The 24,323-nt window shown below is 42.0% G+C and overlaps 1 protein-coding gene and 1 long non-coding RNA gene across 3 annotated transcripts in view; one reads left to right on the top strand and one right to left on the bottom strand.

Moving 5' to 3' along the window:
- The window catches only part of MTAP (methylthioadenosine phosphorylase), a 52,156-nt gene that overhangs the window by 4,557 nt on the left and 23,276 nt on the right, over window positions 1–24,323 (bottom strand). For both annotated transcript variants that reach the window (XM_038552528.1, XM_038552529.1), the window contains exons 5-6: window positions 8,310–8,412; window positions 3,642–3,881 (exon numbers count right to left, since the gene is read on the bottom strand). In XM_038552528.1, the coding sequence (XP_038408456.1) occupies window positions 3,642–3,881; window positions 8,310–8,412 (343 nt within the window). The remainder of the gene's footprint in view (window positions 1–3,641; window positions 3,882–8,309; window positions 8,413–24,323) is intronic.
- Window positions 3,748–8,969, top strand: LOC119873924. The gene is made up of 3 exons (XR_005366816.1): window positions 3,748–4,397; window positions 8,460–8,684; window positions 8,846–8,969. It is a non-coding gene; the product is annotated as an uncharacterized LOC119873924 (long non-coding RNA).

The following is a 24,323-nucleotide window of genomic DNA, read 5'->3' as shown; positions in this document are numbered from 1 at the left end:
ATTATGGATCAGAGTCCAGATGAAATATGATTTGGCCCTAAGCTGATACATTTACAATTGAAGCGGGATGTTGATTTACAAAAGCTCATACTATGGTCAACTTCTATATATCACCAAAATTGCTTCCATAAAAACGTTGAAAAAAAGTTGTGAATGTAAGATGGCTATCAGAGGTAGAGTACTTGTCACACCTCATTATACTTAGAGGGAATCTGGGGTTCAAGCGCACAAAGATTACATCTTTCTATTTCTTAGAGTTTTTATAAACTCCAGACCCATCCCACAAACACGGAAATGTATTTAGAAAAAAATGACAAGCACTGTAGCCAATGGGAGTTCCATCACTGTGGGAATTCAAAGCAGTGAATGGGTGTTGCCAAGTACCTGCAGAAGCAAGTTTTAAGCAGAGTCTTCCAGTGCAGGCTCATGAAGCATCCAAGAGATTTACCTTATATTTACTGTTTTTCCTTTGATTGATGTATTTTTTTAAGACTTTATTTGAGAGCAAGAGAGAGAGAGCATGAGTGGGGGGTAGGGAGCAGAAGGAGAAGCAGACTCCCTGATGAACAGGGAGCTCCCAATGCAGGGCTTGATCCCACGACCCCGAGGTCATGACCTGAGCTGAAGGTAGACACTGAACTGACTGAGGCACTCCTTCTTTTGACTGATATTGACTTCTTTGGACTCTGACCTCTCTTTTCTCTTTGTTTCTGCTGTTGGGCTCCATCCAAAATGCCCATTCTACTAACCTCTTCACAGTAAAATCTAACCCTCTGCTTAATGTCCAGCCTAAAAAACAAGTTTTCTTCTCAAACATTTCTGCACCACCTCTCTCCATCATAGCTGCCTGGTGATAACCACCCTCTCTTAGGAGCTGGCACTATAGCAGCTACTCTACATTTGGTTTAATTCTCCCAGAAATCCTGCAAGGTTAGAAGTGTAAGTGAAAAACCTCCACCCCTCACCTCTGGCTCCATCCCACACAGGAGTAGATGGATTAGAGAACTTGTCCAGTCTCACAAGTAAATGGAGCAACAGGAATTTGAAGGTGGGTGTAGGCAACTCAAATCTTTGCACCACACCAGGCCGCACATCTGGTTTAAAGCTCAATGACACACATGGCTGGGTGATGATGTGATCTCCGTCTGTGCTTTTCTTGTGGCATTTAGCATTATCTGCCTTCGTGCCTTACCACTTACACACAGCTTAGCTTCTCTGCTTTCAACTCAAGTGGCTCCAACTGACTTCTTTCCAAACCTCATGTAGTAAAGGAAAGCACCATTTGATCTGCAGGAGGCAAATATTACTAGACTGAGCAGAAAGCCAGAGGCAGGAAGCAACCTGCTCTTAGGGTGTGGCAGAGGCTGGAGCCTCCTGCTAATTGGAAGAAGCTTCTTAACATCCATAAGGCTGAGCGTGTCCCTTAGGTGACCAGAGCTGCCAAGTTAGAGATTATGCTGTGTCAGGATCTGGAAGTTTCTTACACACAAAATACCTTAGTAGTGCAGTGGTTAATTACACTGAGGAATCAGGACAAGGTATCCATGCAAAACAAAGAACCTGTGTTCAAGTACAACCCAAATTCCAAATACATAGATGGACTGACAGATGGATATCTTACGGTTTTACATGAAAATGGACAGCACAACAAGCATCTCTGAGATGGTGGGAAGGGTCATCTTGGAGAAGACGTCACCTCCCATAAGTGTGCTCATAATAGCTACCCGTGCACTTGTTCTTTACTTCAAAACTCCTTGACTGGGGGTGCCTGGGTGGCTCAGTGGTTGAGTGTCTGCCTTTGGCTCAGATCATGATCCTGGAGTTCTGGGATCAAGTCCCACATCAGGCTCCCTGCATGGAGCCTGCTTCTCCGTCTGCCTACGTCTCTGCCTCTCTGTGTGTGTCTCATGAATAAACAAATAAAATCTTAAAAACTCCTTGACTGTAATTTTGTCCCTTTTTCTATTTTATTTTTAAAAGATTTTTATTTATTTATTTGAGAGAGAGCAAGCAAGTGCGCACATGTACATGTTAAGGGGGAGGAGGGGCAGAGGGAGAGAATCTCCAGCAGACTCCCTGAGTGCGGAGCCTGACATGGGGCTTGGTCCCACGACCCTGAGATCATGACCTGAGCTGAAATCAAGAGTCAGATGCTCAATAGACTGGCCACCCAAGCACCCTCTGCCCCTTTTCTCTATTTTAAAATCAGACAGGGGACAAGACAAATGATTCAGCTTCTTCCAGGGAAATGTAAGGAGTGAAAAGACAGATGGGGAATATCAGAAGAGATTTAAGAGGCAGATCATTCAAATGCAATGTGTGGATTATAAGGGACCCTGATTTGAACGGTTATATGAGACAAGAAGGAAAATGTAAACAGTCTGGATATTTGGTTACACTAAGGAATTAATATCAATATTTCTTGGTTACAATAGTGGTATTGAAGTTATTTTGTTATTATTTTAGTTTAAAGAGGAGGCCTTCTGGAAAAATATTTACTTCAAAGTAATGAAGGCAGGGGAGAGAGAAGTGGGTAGGGGCACTATATATAGGACACAAGACTGGCCATGGCTAACTGGAAAGCTGTGTGATGGATAACTGGAGGTTCATCATACTAGACTATCAACTTTTTACAGATGTTTGAAGTTTTCCACAATAAGTAGAATATTTACTGGGACGCCTGGGTGGCTCAGTGGTAGAGTATCTGCCTTTGGCTCAGGGTGTGATCCTGGAGTCCCAGGATGGAGTCCCACATTGGGCTCCCTGCATGGAGCCCGCTTCTCCCTCTGCCTATGTCTCTGCCTCTCTCTCTCTGTGTCTCTCATGAATAAATAAATAAAATCTTTAAAAAAAAGTATATTTATTTTGGAAGCCTGACTGAAGTGGTCTAGTGTCTTCACACATCAGCTGGACCTCGCTATCTTTCCTGCCCAGAACCCATAATTGATCTCCCCTCTGAAATACTTACATAGTCTACTCCTTCTTCTCCACTCCACCCAAGGATGCCTGTCTTTCCCACCATTCTTACACCAGAAAGCCTTTTCAGACTGCAAATATTTGGTTGGGTCAATTGGATATGTACTGTTCACCATACTATTTCTGTAGAACCCTGAGCTTCCTTACACTGGTCAGCTTAACCTCTGCACTTCCCCCCCAACCCCGCAAAAGCCTCAGAATGTTTGCTTCTCACAGGCTTGTCTATCTGCTGTCATATTCCTACACCAACATCATCCAGTCATGGTAGGTTAAACAGATATGAATAGAGTCCTCTTATAGGGAAGAGGTAATAGGTCTTTCCTTTGAAAACAAACATAATAACCAGTAGCACAGGATAAAGAAATGATAACCAAAACACATTTTCATCCTTAAAATAAGGCCCAAGTCACAATATGATTCCCATCACACCTACATGTCCAAAATGTACTGTTTATCCTTGGATCAAAGTGTCTTTTTCTTCCCTGTGGAGATCATATCTTCCAAGGAGAAGTATAAAGAAAATACCTGACCACATAGGGAAAGCTAACTTTAAAACCTGGTAGAAAGGCACTTTCCAGACCCAATACAATGGAACTAATAGTTAAGACACTCCCATGATGCCTGGAAACCCAGGTCATACATGTTGAGAAGAGAATTCTACGTACCACTTCCTCATGCTCCTTCCAGCAATCATAATCTGTTGCCATGGCAATACTTGCGTAGCAAATTCCAGCCTCCTTAGCAAGAACCACCTCTGGAACCGTGGTCATGTTGATAACATCCGCCCCCCAGGTGCGGAACATGAAACTTTCTGCCCGGGAGCTAAAACGAGGTCCCTCGATTGTGACCATTGCCCCTTTTGAATGGCACCGGAGTCCTAACTTTTTAGCCGTCTCTATGAGGACCTAGAAAACAAAGAACCACAAACTCAAAACTTACAAACATAAGTAACAGCTGAGTTATTTTGGGGTTTTCCCTGATGTTCAACATGTTCCATTACTTAAAATTTTTACTGTAAATGGTCAGTACCTCAGGTCCTCAGACAGTGCCTGGAGATCACAGAAGGGTGTTTTCTAGACCCTCACCCACTTACGTAACCCTGTTCCCCCAGCCCCTTGCACACACAGCTTACAGATATAAAAGCAAACTGTGAACTTTTTCTATATACCAGGCATTTGTTTATATACTTTAATTTCACTTATTTCTTTACAGCTTGAAGAGACTAAGCTGGGTTGTGAACATGGATTTGAGTCTGATCCCTTCCCCTCCCAGGCTGAGCGAGGGTGCCAGTCCGACTCACATCTCCTCAAAGACATGCTAAGAATGGTTTCCAAGCTCCTGATTGGTATTTCACACAAGAGCTAAAGACTTTTCTAGAACCCTTTTTTGGTTAGAAAACAATTTCTGGGTGGCTCAGCTAGGTAAGCATCCAACTCTTTGTTTTGGCACAGATCATGATCTCAGGGTTGTGAGATGGAGCCCTGTATCGGACTCCAAACTGGGCATGGAGATGGAGCCTGCTTCAGATTCTCTCTCTCTCTTTCCACACCCCCCAAAAAGAAAATGGTTTCTTCATAATCTCTTTAGCCTGTTGCCTCTCCCAAAACACATACAAAAACAGAATGAAGCTATTCTGGTTTTTTCTAAGAATAAATTTATCATGATACCACTTTAAGGCCATGCATGGGTTTTAAAAACATTATTTAAAAGAATGATCACGGGCAGCTCGGGTGGCTCAGCTGTTTAGCGCTGCCTTTAGCCAGGGCCCTGATCCTGGAGTCCCAGGATCGAGTCCCGTGTCAGGCTCCCTGCATGGAGGCTGCTTCTCCCTATGCTACTCTCGCTCTCTCTCTAATAAATAAATTAAATCTTTAAAAAAAATAAATAAAAGAATGATCACTTTTTCCATAGTCTAATTATTAATACACATCTAATCCTCAGGTTATCAATTTCTAGCCTTTTTTTTTTTTTTAAAGATTTTATTTATTTATTAATGAGAGGCACAGAGAGGGGCGGGGGACAGAGACATAGGCAGAGGGAGAAGCAGGCTCCATGCAGGGAGCCCGACGTGGAACTCGATTCCAGGTCTCCAGGATCAGGCCCTGGACTGAAGGCGGTGCTAAACTACTGAGCCACCCGGGCTGCCCAATTTCTAGCCTTTGCTTCAACATTCCTTTCTAATTAAAAAATAAATTTAGCTGGAAAAAAAAATAAATTAACTGTTGGGACGCCTGAGTGGCTCAGCGGTTGAGCATCTGTCTGTCTTTTTGCTCAGAGCATGACTCCAGTCTGGGGATCGAGTCCTGCATCAGGCTCCCTGTGAGCTTCTCCCTCTGCCTATGTCTCTGCCTCTCTCTGTGTCTCTCATGAATGAATGAATGAATGAATGAATGAATGAATAAATAAATAAATAAATAAAATCTTTAAAAAAATCAATTAATTAATTGTTAACCTGATTAAGCACTGCCAAAAATTCACTTAATCTTTCAATGTTTTCATTTTCTCATCTGTAAAATGGGAATAATTAGATTGTATTATAGAAGTATTGTGAGGATTAAATGAGCTAAAAAATAATACAGCAAAGAATTGTATTGGGCACACTGTAAACACTGGATAAAGCTAAACCAGTCTTCTAACAATTACACTGGCACCTTCTACACTTAATTGCCAAATAATTGGCAAAGATTCCTGGGGTACTCTATATATAAAATAGTGTGACTCAGTGTCAATAAAGGCTCCAATTTAGGCCAAAGTCTAGCCTGCACATGTCAGAACCACATAGGCAAATTAACCTATTTCTTTAAAAATAATTTTCATTATGCTATAGCAACGGGAGAAAGAATTTTAATGAGAGCCCTGGCAACTCCAAATTTAGAAGCATGACAAGTCACAATGAACAGTTGAGGTTATATCATGTTTATTTATTATACTATATATGCTGAAAATAAGATTTTGCTGCTTAAAAACTTTCCCCTAGAGTACAGATTATAAATTTGTGGGCCTAAAGCATTCCTCCTTCCCCTACCTATGCCCCCCATCCCCAAATTAAAATACAGCCAGCCCAGTCCTGTTTTCATTAAATATCTTTTAAAATCCTGAATAACAAAGCTGTATGTCTTAAGCAAACTTCAGTACTTCTAAAGATAAGTGAAGGAATATCACAACAACCTTGTATACTGGGCTGTGGCATATTGAGTCTCACGTCACCCTGGGAGGCAGGTGCCATGATAGTGAGGAGGAGGAAGTGAAGGATTATGGATGTGGACCTGCCATAGAGACAGACTCCGGGGTCTTGTCACTTGAACCAGCACTTTGCACCAAACCACAGGCTAAGAGATCTCTGGGTCTGAGGTGAAGACTCTTTCATTTGCATGTTTGGAGCAAAGATAATGGAAATCCTGAATTTCCCACTATCCTGCAAATGTATTAGCAATATTAAATTACCCAAGCTAAATATATTTTATGTGTCTGGACTTTTGAAAAACTTGGCTTCTGATTACCTCCTAAAATGACTAGAGGTGAAAATATTTTTGGGGTAAAAGTGACATGGAACAAAACATTTACCCCACTACTGTGACAAGTATTTTTTTGTAGCAAACCACACTTCATCCCTTCCAAGGGAAAAAAAAAAAACTACCAGTTTTTTTGGTTCAATTTTCCAAAAACACTATTTGCATGTAAATACTTTCATATTTACCTCTTTATATATACACAAAAATATGGTACAACCACTGTTCACATCTTGTTCACCACTTGACAGTTCACCTTGACAATCCTTCCTCATCCGTACATGAAAGGTCATGTGAATGTTGAAAGTTAAAGAGATAATTATCAAGGGATACAGCATCAACTTCTCTATATTTCTGGATGGTATTTACAAATCTCTTTCAGAGTATGTAGGAATGAGGTCATATTTCAAAGACTTATTTTTTTCCTGTTTTCTTAAACCTAGTGTTCTTTTAGTCTTACATGGGAAGGTACCCTGGCTTAGCTACACCAAGAAGAGCTGAGTTAGCGTGGTCTCAAGGGAGGCCAAACCCTATTACTGGGAACAATCACCAAGCCACCACATTTGCATGTTGTCTGTATACATCATTAGTATTTCCCCTCTCTTATCTTTACTGCTAGTACCTGAAATCAGTGTTCCCTCCCTGGGACAAAATCTCAGGCCTATTCTCTCCTTAGTCTATTTCTTCCTAAGCTGTCCCGATTTTGAAATGGACAAGAATCTTATATACATCTAATACCCTTGGAAAGCAAATCTATTATGTGGACAGATCTGTGTTTCAGAGGGAAGACTACCAGCAGCATTTGATATATTCTGCTGGTATCTGTTAACATATATTTCCCAAATACCCAAATACAAACTTAACCTGCCATTTTTTTTTTAAACAAACAAACAAAAAAAATGTATTTTCACAGAAATCACAGAGAAATCAACAAGCAGTGATATATCTGAAATGGCTCCCCCTGACTCCTGGCTTCAGATTCTAGATTTTTGTTTGGGTCCACAGTGAAGTTAAGGTGCCCTTGCTGTTAACTACAAGAAAACTACTTTTACACACTTACGAGGGCTGGACATAGAAGTTACAATAAATCTAAAAAAAAAAAAAAAAAAGTTACAATAAATCTGCTTTCCAGAAGTAGGTGTTAAAATTCTCTGAATGAGTAACATGCTTAAGTTGTTCCACTGATCTTTGTAGAGCTACCCCCTTAGTTCTAAGATTTTACTATTCCTAGAGAGGAGGCTGAACAGTAATAGCCAAACTCAGCTCAAAGGCCAATGATACCAATCTGACAATTTATAGATTATCAAAAACTGAATTAATAAAAGCAGTTACCAGTTGTTGGATGTTGCATACCTTGACAGGTAGAGTTCAAAGCACTTTGTAAGTAATAACTCATTTACCCCTCACACAGTTCTATGAGGTACACGTTATCATTACCTTCACTTTCCAAACAAGGAAACTGAGGCCTGGGGGCATGGAATAACTTGTCCAACAACACACAACTCTTAAGCATAAGAGCAGAGATTTGATCCCAAGTAATCTAGTTCCAGACTATACACTCTTGATTAATATGCTGTCCTACACTAAATTATTTAAAAGACATTCTGACAGCAAAATCAAAACCTATAAAAAAGGTAGGTCGCAACTTTGAGTGACAGTAGTGGAGGCAGTACTAACAAGGGGAAAGTCTTCTAGAAACCTTGCATAAGAAGCAAGCTTGAGAGGGGGAAAAGGGATCACCTGCTTAGCCAATCAATATAACTCTAGATGCCACCCAAGCCCTCCACAACTTATTTCGGTGCACCTTCCAGAAAGACTACGAACCTCTCTCGTTTTGGGGCAGAACGGTTCAGCCATGGGAATATGGCATACTCCTCTGGCACAGGCATGACTTCCATCATAGAAGGTCTGAGGCCTTTTGGTGGTCCTACAAAATAAAGTGAAAAGTTTTTTTTGTTTTTTTTTTTTTTAAAGCTATCACTCCATCCTCCAGGGGCTGGTGAATCCCCTGTATCGAGGTCAACACCTTGGTCCTTCATCCAGAATCAGGAGCTCTGGATAAGCTGAAGGCAATTGTTGGAAAAGCCCCTTCAGGACAGTATTCAGTTTTTCTGGCTCTGGGTTGGTGGCAACATGCCTTCCAACAGGAATTCAAGGGTGTGGTCTCGTGACTGACAGGACAACTGCAGCGGACTGCAGGTACAACTCAACTTTGAGCTTGGGAGGTTGGGTAAAACACTTAAGGAAGTCACTAGGAAATTCCGTCATTGTAGATGTAGAGAGCTGTACAGTGAGCCCCACACATCGCCATTACCTAGATTCAACCATTCAAATTTTGTCCACCTTGTTTCCTCTGTTAGCTTTTCCATGGTTGCAAATCTCAGACTTTGACGTTTCACGCCTACTTCAGATGTACCAAAATACGGGATTTTTCACTGTAATGTGATGATCACATTCAATAAAAATTAATTCCTCAATACCAACTAATACACAGACCATATGCAAATCTTCCTGATGTCCTCAGAAGTGTCTTTCATTTATGTATTTTAAATTATTATTTCTCTTTAACAAATGCTTTTTTAGTTTCAAGTTCCAAACAAGGTCCTAAACTTGGCATTTGCTTGGCCTGTCTCTGATGAGAGTAGCTCCTGCCCTCCACCCCCAACCTTAGTCTTTCATTCCTTTGACCCACTGAAGAATGCAGCTATTTGTCCTGCTCCGCTTTGGGGACTCTCTCTGCCACATTATTTAGCTTGTTTCTCTACCCGCTAGAATTGGTTCGGAAGTCTCTTAGTTCATCTTTTTGGTAAAACGTTTTGAATCCACAAAAGAGAGGCTAAAATTAACCCGGAGCCAAGTCACCCTGCAATTTTTCACCCAAAGTTTTCAGAATAAAGCACCTTCTATGTCCTTTATATTGTTCTCAACTTGAACTCATGAGTAATACAGGAAAGAGAGTCTTCATCTTTCCTACAGAGGGGAGGGCCGGGGAGGGACAGCCCAAGGGAAAGGAGGGGGAGGCGGATGGCTTAACATCTACTTCCGGGAGCAGGAGGGAAGGAACAGCGTGGAGAAAATATACTGGTTGGGTTCATACAGCTGGTGTGCCCACCTACCAAAATTCATCTGTTACTTCCATCCTGTCACATACTAAAAACAGTAGCACTAGCTGGCACCAAAGTCGCCTGGCTTAATAACGAGGCCTCAGTGCTCTGCAGGGATGAAAACCTAGCCTGTGCTCCTCCCAGCCTTCTGTCCTATGTGTCTTAGGGGAAGGCCAAGTTAACACCAAAGCAGTCCCAGATGGGGTTGAAGCACAGGTCAAATGGCTGTCCTAGCCCACATACACAGAGGCTTTTCTCTTTTTGTACAATTAACCAATAAAATCGTGCCTCGTACTCCAGCTCTGGCTTGGTATCAGCCTTCCATGAGTCAAGGATTAGCAATATCCCCATTTACAACCGTGATGAAGTATGAAAACAGGGTCACAGAAACCTCCAGCAGCTATACACCCATAAATACCATAACACCCCTACCTTACCTATCTATGTCCTCTCCCTTCTTTTTCTACCCCTTCTTTGCCTACTCACTCCACTTCATTCTGAACTCCCATCTGAAGACAAAAACAGGCATTAGTTATGTCACATAAACTCAATACTCATTAACTATGGTTTTCACTCCTCTATCAAGTGGAACATTTTCCATTTTTTTCTTTAAACAAAGCTATAGGGCTTAGAGAGCAAACAGCCATATCTTTTTGATTCTCGATTTCTAATCATAAAATGTAGTTTATCCACCCAGCTTTTTTTTTTTTTTTAAGATTTTATTTATTCATGAGAGACAGAGAGAGAGGCAGAGACATAGCCAGAGGGAGAAGCAGTCTTCCTGCAGAGACCCCGGTGTGGGACTCGATCCCAGGACTCTGGGATCACAACCTGTACCAAAGGCAGATGCTTAACCACTGAGCCTCCCAGAAGCCCCAGCAATGAAGACTTTAATACCATTATTTCTAATGGTTTCTAATATTCCTAGTGGCTATGTTGTTTAAGATCTAGGAAAAGGAAGGAGCAGCACATGAGAAACACCTCTTCACACAGCCTGCCCACCTCTCTGTGCTGTTCCACATAACTAACTTATGCATCAAACATTCAATGAAACACCTAATAACCTAAACTTAAATCACTGTAAATAATAATACTCCTGTCCAGCATAAAATGATAAGGTATGATTAATGCTGAAGGCATTCTGACTGACCAAGAGTGATGGGATTTACAATCACTGGGGCGGTGAGTGGAGCACACTTTTTCCTTAATACAGTATAGTGTATAAATGTATTTTTCTTTTTCTTATGATTTTCTGTAGCATACTTTACCATAAGAATATAGTATATAATATGTATAACAGATAAATAGGTATTAATCAACTGTGTGTTATCAGGAAGGCTTCTAGTCAATGGTAGGCTATTAGCAGTTAAGTTTTTGGGAGGTCAAAAGTTATACATGGATTTTCAGCTCAACAGATATGGGTGTCAGTGTCAACTGTAATTTGTTACAGCAGCAACAGGACACTAATACATGTACTTCTGTGGTTTAAGATATAATCAACCCAGTAATGGCTTCCACAGTAATAAAGAAACAATGCTGAAGGTTGGCCCCCACTCTGGCTTCTTTAGCAAGGGGACTGTGAGGCCTCTGGGAAAACAGATTCTGGGACTGACCAATCCAGTTGGCTTTACCGTTCACTTAGTGACTGTGTGCCTCCGGGAAAAGTCAATCTCATCTCTGCACCTCAGTTGGTATCCATTTTCTCATATTTAGAATGGGGAATAAATAATACCACCTACCTTCCAAGGTCGATATGATGACTTAAGGAGACCCGGGAAGCAAGTGCTCAGCACTACCAACTGCCATTTATGGGAAATCTGCCTCTGCACTTCTCACTTGCCAACTGCAGGGCCTGACACATTTACAGACCTCGCGTTCAAAGTATACAAAAACCGTGGAGGCCAGCAAACAGGGATCCAGGCTAAGAGAAGTCAAGTGTGCTTACACAAAAAAACTGCCCATGGAAGAGTGAAGGAGGCAAAATTGTGTTGTGTATTGGCAAGGGAAGTAAGTTCCAGACTGCCAAGGAGAAAACACTGGGCACTTTCACATACAGAACAGGGACAAGCCCAGAAAAAAACTGACTGGTAGGTTGTTTCTGAATCAAGACTCTTGAATTGGCTCTCTGAGAGCCATTGGTTAATAATTTTCCTCCAAGGAAAAGTTGAGCAAACAACAAGGAAAACACTTGTTCTACCACAGAAGCAAACACAACTGCACATCTCTGAGGAGGCACATGTCCCCAACAAGCCTCAGCATGCAGGAACATGAGTCAATTAATCTACTGGCAAAGCAGGGCCAACGGCTGCTTCTAAATAGCATAGTTTTGGGGAAATGATTCCACTCACGTCTTAAAAGATATCCAAGTAGTAATGCGTATGGACAAATTCAAACTCAGTTTCTAAGAAAACAAAATAAAACAAAAAATCCTCCCAATCTCTCTTTTCTTCCTTTCTCTTTCTCAAGATTACTTATTTGCCCCAAAGAGAGGGAGAGTGGGGGGTGGGGAGAAAGAAAGATAGAATGCAAGCAGGGAGATGGGCAGAGGGAGAGGACAGGATCTCTAGCAGACTCCCCACTGAACTCAAGTCCAACTCAGGGTTCAAGGGCTCGATCCAACGACTCTGAAATCATAACCTGAGCCAAAATCAAGAGTTGGACCCCCAACTGATGGAGCCACCTGGGTGCCCCCAATTTCTCTTTTCATTAAAGCCTGAGCTCAGAGAGAAAGCGGAGGTGTTCTCCGTAGCAAGTCTGTCATAGCCACCCTGACACCCAGTAGCTCTGCTAGCAATTTATCCTACAGGGATATTCACACAAATAAAAGATGAGTGGGCATGACATTGTTACCTGAACCACAGTCAATAAAAACTGATTTCCCACTGAGAAGGCAGCTTAAATAAACCACATACCCAACAATGGAAGAGTGTACATGTGTTAGGAAGAACACAGTGGTATCTGACTACAAGTGTGGAAAGCTAAGAGAGATGGTTAAAAGGGAAGACAACACATTGTGAGCTAGGATAGAATAAAAAAGAAAAACTGTTCTTTTTCTAGCATTCCTACAGTCACATATTGTTTTTTTTCGTGTTAAAAAATACATAAATGGGGGATCCCTGGGTGGCGCAGCGGTTTAGCGCCTGCCTTTGGCCCAGGGCGCGATCCTGGAGACCCGGGATCGAGTCCCACGTCGGGCTCCCAGTGCATGGAGCCTGCTTCTCCCTCTGACTGTGTCTCTGCCTCTCTCTCTCTCTCTCTCTCTCTGTGTGTGACTATCATAAATAAATAAAAATTAAAAAAAAATTTAAAAAATACATAAATGGTATGCAATATTGACAGTCTCACAATATGCTTGATTTAATGATGACAGACCATGAAGACTTTTCTGTATTAGCACATATAAATCTTGTTTAAAGTTTTGAATAGAAGGCGATGGATATATCAGTATATTTAAGTAAATATGCAAAAAAAAAAAAAAAGGTAATTAAAGAGGTGCCTAGGTGGCTTAATAGATTAAACATCCGCTTTTGGCTCAGGTCATGATCCTAGGATCCTGAGATCGAGTCCCTTGTCAGGCTCCCTCCTCCACAAGGAGCCTGCTTCTCCCTCTCCCTCTGCTATTCCCCCTGCCTTGTGCTCATGCTGTCAAATAAAATCTTTTTTTTTTTTTAAGAATTTATTTATTTATTCATGAGAGACACACAGAGAGAGAAAGAGAGGCAGAGACACAGGCAGAGGGAGAAGCAGGCTCCATGCAGGGAACGTGATGTGGGGCTTGATCCCGGGACTCTAGGATCACGCCCTGGGCAGAAAGCAGGTGCTAAACCACTGAGCCACCCAGGGATCCCCTGTCAAATAAAATCTTTAAAACACAATGGGTAATTAAAAATGGCATAACCAGTATCTCCACATGAACTGTCTTGTGCATGGTTCTCAAAAAATGAAGAGGGGATCCCTGGGTGGCTCGGCGGTTTAGCACCTGCCTTTGGCCCAGGACGTGATCCTGGAGTCCCAGAATCGAGTCCCGCGTTGGGCTCCCGGCATGGGGCCTGCTTCTCCCTCCTCCTGTGTCTCTGCCTCTCTCTCTCTCTCTCTCTGTGTCTATCATAAATAAAAAATATAAATAAATAAATCTTAAAAAAAAATGAAGAAAAGGAGCAATTTCCAGTAAAAGGCCACACACATTTTCAAGTTTAATGGCGAGATTTCACCAAATTTCCCTTCAAAGGGCTATAGCAAGAATACACCCACCAGAAACATAAGAGGGTTTCACTTTTACCATATTTCCTTTTTTTTTTTTATTTAAGATTTTATTTATTCATTCATGAGAGACACAGAGAGAGAGGCAGAGACACAGGCAGAGGGAGGAGCAGGCTCCATGCAGGGAGCCCAATGTGGGACTCGATCCGGACTCCAGGATCATGCCCTGGGCCAAAGGCAGGTGCCAAACCACTGAGCCACCCAGGGATTCCCCACCATATTTCCTCCTATACTTTTTAAAATTTATTTCATTATAAATATAAGTATCATTTTTTAAATGCTCTAAAACACAGGTATGTTGGATATCATTTTAGTTTTGGCATACACTAGAACCCTAAAGACAATTTAAGTTAAAAATGTTAAAGTATACAACAAATAGGTGAAGATGGCAAAAAACAACAACAAAAAAAATAAGGCCAAGTCACCAACTGTTTACATCAAAAGGATACTTATATTCTAGGAAATATGAGTAATTTTAAGATCAACAGGATTATGAGAAAGTCTTCTAAATTTCTAGGTGTGGGTGTGCACATGTATGGATGTGCACGCACATATTTATGGACAGCACTGTTGTGAGCATGTTCATTAATTAAAATTTTTAAAAAAGATTTAGAGATAGAGAGCACAAGTGGGAGGGACAGAAAGAGAGGGAAAAAGAATCTCAAGTAGATTCTGTACTGAGTGCAGAGCCTGACACAGGGCTTGATCTCACAACCCTGAAGATCATGACCCGAGCCAAAACCAAGAGTTAGACGCTCAACCAACTACCCCACCTTGTTGTGAGCATGTATGTAAGTGAAGGATCAAATCCTAGAAGATTTGGGTCATGGAGTTAGGGCATATAAGGTTCTTATCTGGAGCAGAAATGTAGGGCACTTAGGGGGAGAAAGAGAGTTTAAAACTGCAGTGGGAAGGGGCACCTGGGTGGCTCAGTCCATTAAGCATCTGCCTCTTGATTTCACTCAGGTCATGATCTCAGAGTCCTGAGATTGAGAACCATGTCTGGGTTCTGCACTGAGAGTAGAATCCACTTAAAATTCTCTCTCTCCCTCTCCCTCTGCCCCCTGCTGCTCCCCTTATTCTCTCTCTCTCTCTCAAAAAAAAAAAAATTAAAACTCAAGTGGAGCGAAGTAGAGGAAACTTTGACATGAGTGACAGGAACGGCAACTCATTATGACATGGAATGAATCTGTTCTATTAATCAGAAGGAACTGAGAGTTTCTGTATTTGGACAAATGTCATTAAGATCTCACTATTGGTCTATCTAATGAGTGATTATGGTGCCATGGGAAAGAAGAAAAATCAATAATGTTTAGATTCCAATGAGGAGGCAAGTCTGCCTAATAAACATGTACAGTTCTCCCTTCTTATTTTCTACTTTTCATGAGGTCTTGCTAAACAAAGCATGCAGAGCAGCAGTGCAAGAACAAAATCCTGGCTCTGACATTGGTGGTGAATAAAGTCTCTAAGGGCCTTGGTTTTCTCATCTGTACAAGGGGGTCATAGGGTACATTAATGACGCTGTGATAATTAGCAGCACCAGGAATATAGTTAGGACCACAGAAGCAGCTTTGTTTCACAATCAAGTATCATGCATATGGCTCCTGGTCAATGTATGATTTAACAAATCCTGTTTACAACTTCACTACATTCCATAGGACGGCTGCTTTAGGATCTTCACTCAAGAAGCCATCACTGTACATGTGTCTAGAAAAATACACCATTTGTTGGTTTTATTCTTAGGACTACAAGCCACAAAAGGGAAGGCTTGTTGGAAAGGCATGCATATTTTAGAACTTATTAGTAACTCAGACTGCCTTTTAATGAGTTCTAGGGGCACCTGGGTGACTTGGTCAGTTAAGTGTCCAACTCTTGCTTTTGACTCAGGTCATAATCTCATGGGCTGTGACACTGAGCCCGGCACGGGGCTCTATACTTAACACAAACTCTGCCTGAGTTTCTCTCCTTCTGTCCCTCTTCTTACTCGTGTGCTCTTCCTCTCTAAAAATAAGTAAATCTCTTTAACAAAATTAAAAAAAAAAAAAAAAAGAGTCCTAACTATCTCTACCAGCAATAGGCATGTGAATGTTAATTATCCAGGACCAAATGGCATTTGACATGTGGGAAGAGCTTAATATTTCTTCACTTAAAAATTATCCAGAAATAACAACTTCATGTTCAGAAGAATAGCTGTAACCAGTTAATAAGCATTAATATTTCACTGGGGAGAGGGAAATGGGCAGGGATACTTAGTACAAAGGCAATGGAAGAAACTGCCACAAAGGTGATGATATTTTTAAGTACATGTCAAAGATCATCAGCATTGATGACAAAAGGAACTAGGAAAAAAATCACATCAAATTACAGGAAGAGCTGAGGTTTTCTATATAGAGAGCTTGTTAGGACATTCTTTCCTCTCAGACTGTGCTTATTAACTCTGAGCTGGTATTAATCGCTGCTCGGTAACAACCTCAATGGAAGATGAAGTTCCAGGGCAAGCCCTCCCAGAGGACCAGATGCTGTTTTCTGCACTTTTTTTTTTTTTTTTAAAGTAGATTCCATGCTGGGCATGGAGCTCAATGCAGGGCTTAAACTCAACCCTGAGATCAAGAGTTGGACATTCAACGGACTAAGCCACCCAGGCATCCCTCCAGCACTTTTCTGATCATATCTTCCTTTCTATTATATTTTCAGGGAGTAGTCTCAAAACTGGCTTTGCAGGAGGCATGCTGGTTATAAAAAAAAAGAACAGGGATATTAAAGAAAGCACTGATCAAGTGAAGGCAGTGGTGACAAAGAATGGAGGATGGCTCCAAGCACCAACAGGCATGACCTGAAGCCAGTCTCTCCATGCAGGGGTGGCAGAGAGCCATAGCAGTTGCCTGCCAGGCCATGGCAGTGCCACAGTACGATCAACCTAGTAATTTACCAAGTAGGGAAGAAGGAGCTGAGGTGGGGTGAGAGTGTTAAGTGTGGGGTTAGAAGGCATCCAAGGGGACTAATTTAATCTTGAATTATAAAGCACGAGGTATCTTTGGGACCCTGTCCCATACCTGGAGGCCAGTGTGAATCTGAAGCGGGGAGAGCAGAGCTGGAAGTCTGTGTGTGAGGGGGTGGGTGAGGTCACAGGCTTTGGACGTTCACAGAATTCAAACTCCACAGGTCCCACTTACTAGGCAATGACTGATATTTTTGGGTTTTAAGCTTCCTCAACCATACACTGCGAATACTACCCTTGTATGAGGTGAACGGATTAAGTGATTTGTGGCACTTGGTAGTAACTCAAAAATTCGGAGCTGATCAGATTTTTATTAAGGGAAGGGCTCTCAGGTGAGGCAGTGATAAGACAACTAGGTTGTGGAGAATGTGGGAACTTTGGGAACATGTCCTGCTTCCAGGACAGGTGTAGGCAGGGAGATGACAAAAGGCAGGCAGGTACACAGCTGGTGAGAGGGAGGGGGAAGGAACATGGCCCGCTGATATCTAATGGTTTCTGTTTTCTTATAAAGAGGTGACATTCTCAACTTAGAGTGCAGGAGATGGGCGGGAAGCTGCGAGAACAGTAAGAGTTTGAAATAGCTGCTAAGAGGAATGGGAAAAGAGCCAAGGGAGGGCTTCCTGTGCAAACTCTTTACCAGAACCCCGACGTAGGTGTATAAAAATCCACCCTCTGCCCCACAGATTCAAAGCTGGTGATTAATGGACATCAGAGCGCATCTCAGCCTCTGCAATAGTCCTTCACAGGGGCGGGTACCAACAACTTACATCATGACATGGAGATCAAGGGGAAAGCACAGAGCTCTGGGAGGGGGAAATAAAGTGACATAATCCCTTACCACTGTTTACAGCGGGACTTTCCTGATGAATAAGCCAGCAAGCATCAGAGGCACAGTTTAGTCAAACCTTGCCCTATTCTAGTGAACAGGCCTCCTAAAAGGGACGACATTAGAACTCAGGAATCGACGCAACACCCTCAGTGTGCAGATGAGGACACTAAGTGACAAAAGAATTTGGGGACAGAGCCAGGAAACAATTCTGGATGTTCCCACTTCCAAGCTGGGGCTTCTCCCACTGCATTCTTCAAGCAGAACCTAGCTGGGTGGCTCAGGCATATCAGGCCAATGTGTTAACAGTGTTTTACAGAAAACATGTGCCTCTAGGCATCACACTCCACTCTGTTTTTCATTTTAATTTTTTTTGGTTGTATTCTTCTCATTGTCCAAAAAGAAAAAGTCCTTATCTGCAAAACATTCCTGATAAAGACCACTGTTAAAAGTATGAATCCCAGGACGTCTGGGTGGCTCAGCAGTTGAGCGTCTGCCTTCAGCTGAGGGCTTGACCCTGGGTCTCGGGGTCAAGTCCCACATCGGGCTATCTGGGAGAAGCCTGCTTTTCCCTCTGCCTATGTCTCTGCCTCCCTCTGTGTCTCTCATGAATAAATAGATAAAATCTTTAAAAAAATAAAGTATGAATCCTATCCTTGTCCTTAATGGATACGTTTGCTGGACCCAGCTTTAGACAGTGACAACAGCCAGAGCAGTTTAATGGGTCCTCCTAATTTGCCTCCTTCTTTCCTTTTTTAAGATCTTATTTATTTATTCGTGAGAGACAGAGAGAGAGGCAGAGACATAGGCAGAGGGAGAAGCAGGCTCCCCTGTGGGTGAGCCTGATTTGGGATTTGATCCCAGGACTCCAGGATCACAACCTGAGCCAAAGGCAGACCGCCAACTACTGAGCCACCCAGGTGTCCCCTGCATCTTTTTTTTTTTTTAACTTAATAGAATGTGGGCATATTTCCAGTTTATAGATATGTGGTGAGTTCCATCCTTTTCCATGCTAACAATCAGAAGTGATGGTGAAAAGGAGAAAGGTCATGTGTTGAAGTGCTAGAATTCTCTACCCTTGTGTACCCTGCATGGCATGGCTCGTCAGTAGTCTGGGTTGACAGGTAATGCTGCACATAAAGGGTCTGTATCATAGAAGAATCCCCAAATTATGGATCTTGGAGTACCTCCCTTGTGAGATCCTTTTAAAGTATACATAGCCTCACAAGGGTCTCCTGGGGCAGAAGAAAGGTCGGGTGCACTCTTTCCCTAGTTCAGATGGACTGTGGAATCGCCATCAAGAAGTGAAATTAGATCTATTCTTAACCAGGTTTTATATCCCAAATTGTCGAATGACTTGTGGCTCTGACAGCAAGGACCTCCATCAAGGCAGAAGAAACAGGATCAGTCGAACCCAATTCATCAGGCACTGAAGGAACTTATCGTGGACCAGCCTCCTGTGAGTTCTTCATATTAACTATTTTCAACTTTGGTACCGTGATTGCATGTGGAGCCCCCAGACCCTGGGGCAAGGGAAGAGTCAAGCAACCCATCACTGTACGTAAGAATGGGAAAGTGACAAAACCAACCCAGTTCTGATATTTAAATTCGAGGCCGAGATCCATTTTGCTTTCTATAGCTGCCCTGATCACAAACACCAAGAGGATTATTTTCACTTTATATATTAGCTAAGGCATCTCCTTGCATGTCTGAGAACGAGACACACGACTGCGCACATCCCCAAAAACACCTGGAGCCACTCCCGTCCCCACCTGTCTGTTGTCCTGTGCTCTCCAGGTCAGCCACACCCCGGATTCCCCTTTTCTCAGGCCCGGCTTTCCACTTTTCACAGGTTGGAACACAGCTCGAGAGAAAACAATTATTTTTCAGAAGACAACAAGCTTATTTTCTTAAAAAAAACCTTCCAGCCCATCAGACTCCTTTAAGGGTATATTCCATTTTTAGAGTAGAAATCTAATGTTTTTAAAAACAACCATAAAATCAGAGCCACCTGTCAGTCTTCAACATTTTAATGGCCTCGAAGGTATACACACATGGCCGATAGACCAGGACGGTGGTGTTCTTCCCTACGCTGGGCACCAGGGGCAGAAGATGTAAGAGAGCTTTAGTTCTGCCATCTAGTAAGAACAGCCACACTACTCCATCCTGATTCTTCATCACAAATTTATGTTAGGAAGATTAAAAAGATTCCTCTAAACCCCTGAAGACCCCCTTAGGACGAGAATATTTTTTTCTAAGATAATGTGCCAGCAAAGTGGTGGCAATAAGGAAACATGAGTTTCCAGATCAGTCCCTGGAGAAGTGACTGGGTAGGGAGAAGATGCCTCAGCCATGGTGGAGCTCAACCTTGGATTCTGAAGAGAGAGCCACAGGTCATTGATTTGCCTGAGGCCAAACAGCCAAGACAAAACCTCTTGACCCAGGGCTCCTATCCCCAGGATTATAATCCACTGGGTGGCTTTGTAAGGTGCTGCAATTTTGTCACCCAAGCTGAGGCTGGGGACACAGCAGTGGGAACCAGGCTATGAACTGCACAGCCTCTAGCCCACCACTGTATGCCTGAGAACGCACCAAGAGGACACATCAGGTGCCTGCCTGAACACACCAAGATTTACCTTAAACAATGTGTTATTAGTACAACACATAAAGGCCATTACTCATAAAAGCAGAAAGTGCTGATTCTCTTCTCTTCTGAGACATACAGTGAATCATGTATGTACTGAAGCTTGGTGAAATGACTCAGCCAGCGGCAGCATCATTCAGAAACACTGTCCAACAGCAATATAATTCAAGCCACTTAACATAATATTAAATCTCCTAACAGTGATATAAAGAAAACGGGAAAAAAACAGGTAAAATTAGCTTTAAATTTTATCTAACTCAATAAACTCAAAATGTTATCATTGTAGTAGCAATATAAAATTTGAGATTTCTTCTAAATGATACTCCCACAGGGATCTTCCTTTTAAGAGAACTTTTCTTCTGCTGTTAACTACAGACCCCTTCAGCCAACACACCATATTCAAAATAATGGCACCCATGTACTGGGCAGGCAACAGGTGCTAGATCCCATAAAAGGCACTTGCTAGAGACTTTGAATTTCCAAGGCAAGAATAAGGAGTCAGGTTATCCACCTGACTTAGGTTTAGGTGACACCACCTAAAACAAAATAGATACCAGAAGATCTTAAGGTTACACGGCTTAGGAGTGCTACGACAGAATGAAACCAGATATGATGGTAACACCGGTTTTCTTTCTATTCTTCATCTTTCTGCCCCAACTACTTTCTTCAAAGAGCCAGGATGTGAAACATTTACATTTGCTATTTGTGAAGAAAAGATCCGGCAAATGTGACAGTGTACAGTTACACCTTTTATGTAACAGATTAATCTGAGGTTTAATACCCAAGTCAGACTTTTCTTTCCAGGAGCATCTATGATACTTTATATATCTGGATCAGTCTGAATAGGAAGCTTTATATTCTGCTTTATTTTTTTAAGTAGTCCCCATGCCGACTGTGGGGCTTGAACTTATGACCCTGAGATCAAGTGTCCCATGCTCTATGGACTGAGCCAGGCAAGCAGCACATACACTCTGCTTTATTAAACAAGCATATTACAATCATTTTCTTAAATCATCACTTCCAAACAAATGGACTTTCACAACCACAGGGATCTTTGTCAAGAATTCCAGTCTTTTCTTCGAATGATCATGTTCATTCAATTGCTCTAAAAATACTGACTAAGCAACTACATGCACTGTTGTGAGTGTTAGGGATAAAGTGGCAGATAGGATTTTTGTCCTCACATGGCCTGTATTCTAGAGGGAAAGATGAATAATACATACATAGTGTCAGGTGTTGAAAAAATAATAGTAAAAGTGATAAGTAAAGGGCGTATGATTTTAGTCTATCCCTGTTATTTATTAGGCTAAGCTACATGAAAGTGCTGATTTTTTTTTTTAATTTTTATTGGAGTTCGATTTGCCAATATATAGCATAAGACCCAGTGCTCTTCCCGCCAAGTGCCCCCCTGAGTGCCCGTCACCCAGGCACCCCAACAATCCCACCCACCTCCCCTTCCACTACCCCTGGTTCGTTTCCCAGAGTTAGGTGTCTCTCATGTTCTGTCACCCTCACTGACATTTCCCACTCATTTTCTCTCCTTTCCCCTTTATTCCCTTTCACTATTTTTTATATTCCCTATATGGGTGAAACCATGTTTGTCCTTCTCTGACTGACTTACTTCACTCAGCATAATACGCTCCAGTTCCAGCCACTTCGAAGCAAATGGTCGTGTCTAACGGGTAATATTCCATTGTATATATAGACCATATATTTTTTATCCATTCATCTTTCGATGGACACCGAGGTTCCTTCCACAGTTTGGCTATTGGGGACATTGCTGCTAGAAACATCAGGGTGCAGGTGTCTCGGTTCTTCACTGCATCTGTACCTTTGGGGTAAATCCCCAGCAGTGCAATTGCTGGGGGCACAGGGTAGCTCTATTTTTAACTCTTTGAGGAACCTTCACAGTTTTCCAGAGTGGCTGGACCAGTTCACATTCCCACCAACAGTGCAAGAGGCTTCCCCTTTCTCCACATCCTCTCCAACATTTGTGGTTTCCTGCCTTGTTAATTTTCCCCATTCTCACTGGTGTGAGGTGGTATCTCACTGTGGTTTTGATTTGTATTTCCCTGATGGCAAGTGATGCAGAGCATTTTCTCATGTGCTTGTTGGCCATGTCTATGTCTTCTTTGGGGAAATTTCTGTTCATGTCTGTTGCCAATTTCATGATTGGATTGTTTCTTTGCTGTTGAGCTTAATCAGTTCTTTATAGATCTTGAATACTAGCCCTTTATCTGATAATATCATTTGCAAATATCTTCTCCCATTCTGTAGGTTGTCCTTTAGTTTTGTTGACAGTTTGCTGTGCAGAAGCTTTTATCTTGATTTAGTCCCAATAGTTCATTTTTGCTTGTTTCCCTTGTCTTCATAGATGTCTCTTGCAAGAAGTTGCTGTGGCCAAGTTCAAAAAGGGTGTTGCCTGTGTTCTCCTCTAGGATTTTGATGGATTCTTGTCTCACATTTAGATCTTTCATCCATTCTGAGTTTATCTTTGTGTATGACGTAAGAGAATGGTCTAGTTTCATTCTTCTGCATGTGGCTGTCCAATTTTCCCAGCACCATTTATTGAAGAGACTGTCCTTTTTCCAGTGGATAGTCTTTCCTGCTGTCAAATATTAGTTGACCATAGAGTTGAGGACCCATTTCTGGGTTCTTTATTCTGTTCCATCGATCTGTGTGTCTGTTTTTGTGCCAGTACCACACTGTCTTGATGACCATTGCTTTTTAGTACAACTTGAAATCCGGCATTGTGTTGCCCCGGCTTTGGTTTTCTTTTTCAATATACCCCTGGCTATTCGGGGTCTTTTCTGATTCCACACAAATCTTAAGATGATTTGTTCCAACTCTCTGAAGAAAGTCCATGGTATTTTGATAGGGATTGCATTAAATGTGTAAATTCCCCTGAGTAGCATTGACATTTTCACAATATTAATTCTTCCAACCCATGAGCATAGAATATTTTTCCATCTCTTTGTGTCTTCCTCAATTTCTATCAGAAGTGTTCTGTAGTTTTTAGGGTAGAGATCCTTTACCTCTTTGGTTAGATTTATTCCTAGGTATCTTATGCTTTTGGGTCCAACTCTAAATGGGATTGATTCCTTAATTTCTCTTTCTTCAGTTTCATTATTAGTGTATAGAAATGCCACTGATTTCTGGGCATTGATTTTGTATCCGGCCACGCTGCCAAATTGCTGTATGAGTTCTAGCAATCTTGGGGTAGTGTCTTTTGGGTTTTCTTTGTACAGTATCATGTCATCTGTGAAGAGAGTTTGACTTCTTCTTTGCCAATCTGAATGCCTTTTATTTCTTTTTGTTGCCTGATTGCTGATGCTAGGACTTCCAGTACTATGTTGAATAGCAGTGGTGAGAGAGTGGACATCCCTGTCTTGTTCCTGAAAGGCTCCCAGTGCTTCCCCCTTAAGAATGATATTTGCTAGGGGGCTTTTCATAGATGGCTTTTAAGATGCTGAGGAATGTTCCCTCTATCCCTACAATCAGAAGAGTTTTGATCAGGAATGGATGCTGTATTTTGTCAAATGCTTTCTCTGCATCTACTGAGAGGATCATATGGTTCTTGATTTTTCTCTTGTTGATATGATCTATCACACTGATTGCTTTATCAGTGTTAAACCAGTCTTGCATCCGGGGATAAATCCCACTTGGTCATGGTGAATAATCTTCTTAATGTACTATTGGATCCTATTGGCTAGTATCTTGTTGAGAGTTTTTGCATCTGTGTTCATCAGGGATATTGGTCTGTAATTCTCCTTTTTGGTGGGGTCTATGTCTGGTTTTGGAATTAAGGTGTAGCTGGCCTCATAAGACGAGTTTGGCAGTATTCCATCCCTATCTATCTTTCGGAACAGCTTTAGTAAAACAGGTATTGCTTCTTCTTTAAGCTTTTGATAGAACTCCCCTAGGAAGCCATCTGGCCCCGAACTTTTGTGTCTTGGGAGGTTTTTGATGACGGCTTCAGTTTCCTCCCTGGTTATCGGCCTGTTCA

This window comes from Canis lupus, chromosome 11, assembly GCF_011100685.1.
Source record: "Canis lupus familiaris isolate Mischka breed German Shepherd chromosome 11, alternate assembly UU_Cfam_GSD_1.0, whole genome shotgun sequence".
Lineage (NCBI taxonomy): Eukaryota > Metazoa > Chordata > Mammalia > Carnivora > Canidae > Canis > Canis lupus.
The sequence above is the reverse complement of the archived record's forward strand: the minus strand, read 5'-3'. Positions and strand labels throughout refer to the sequence as shown.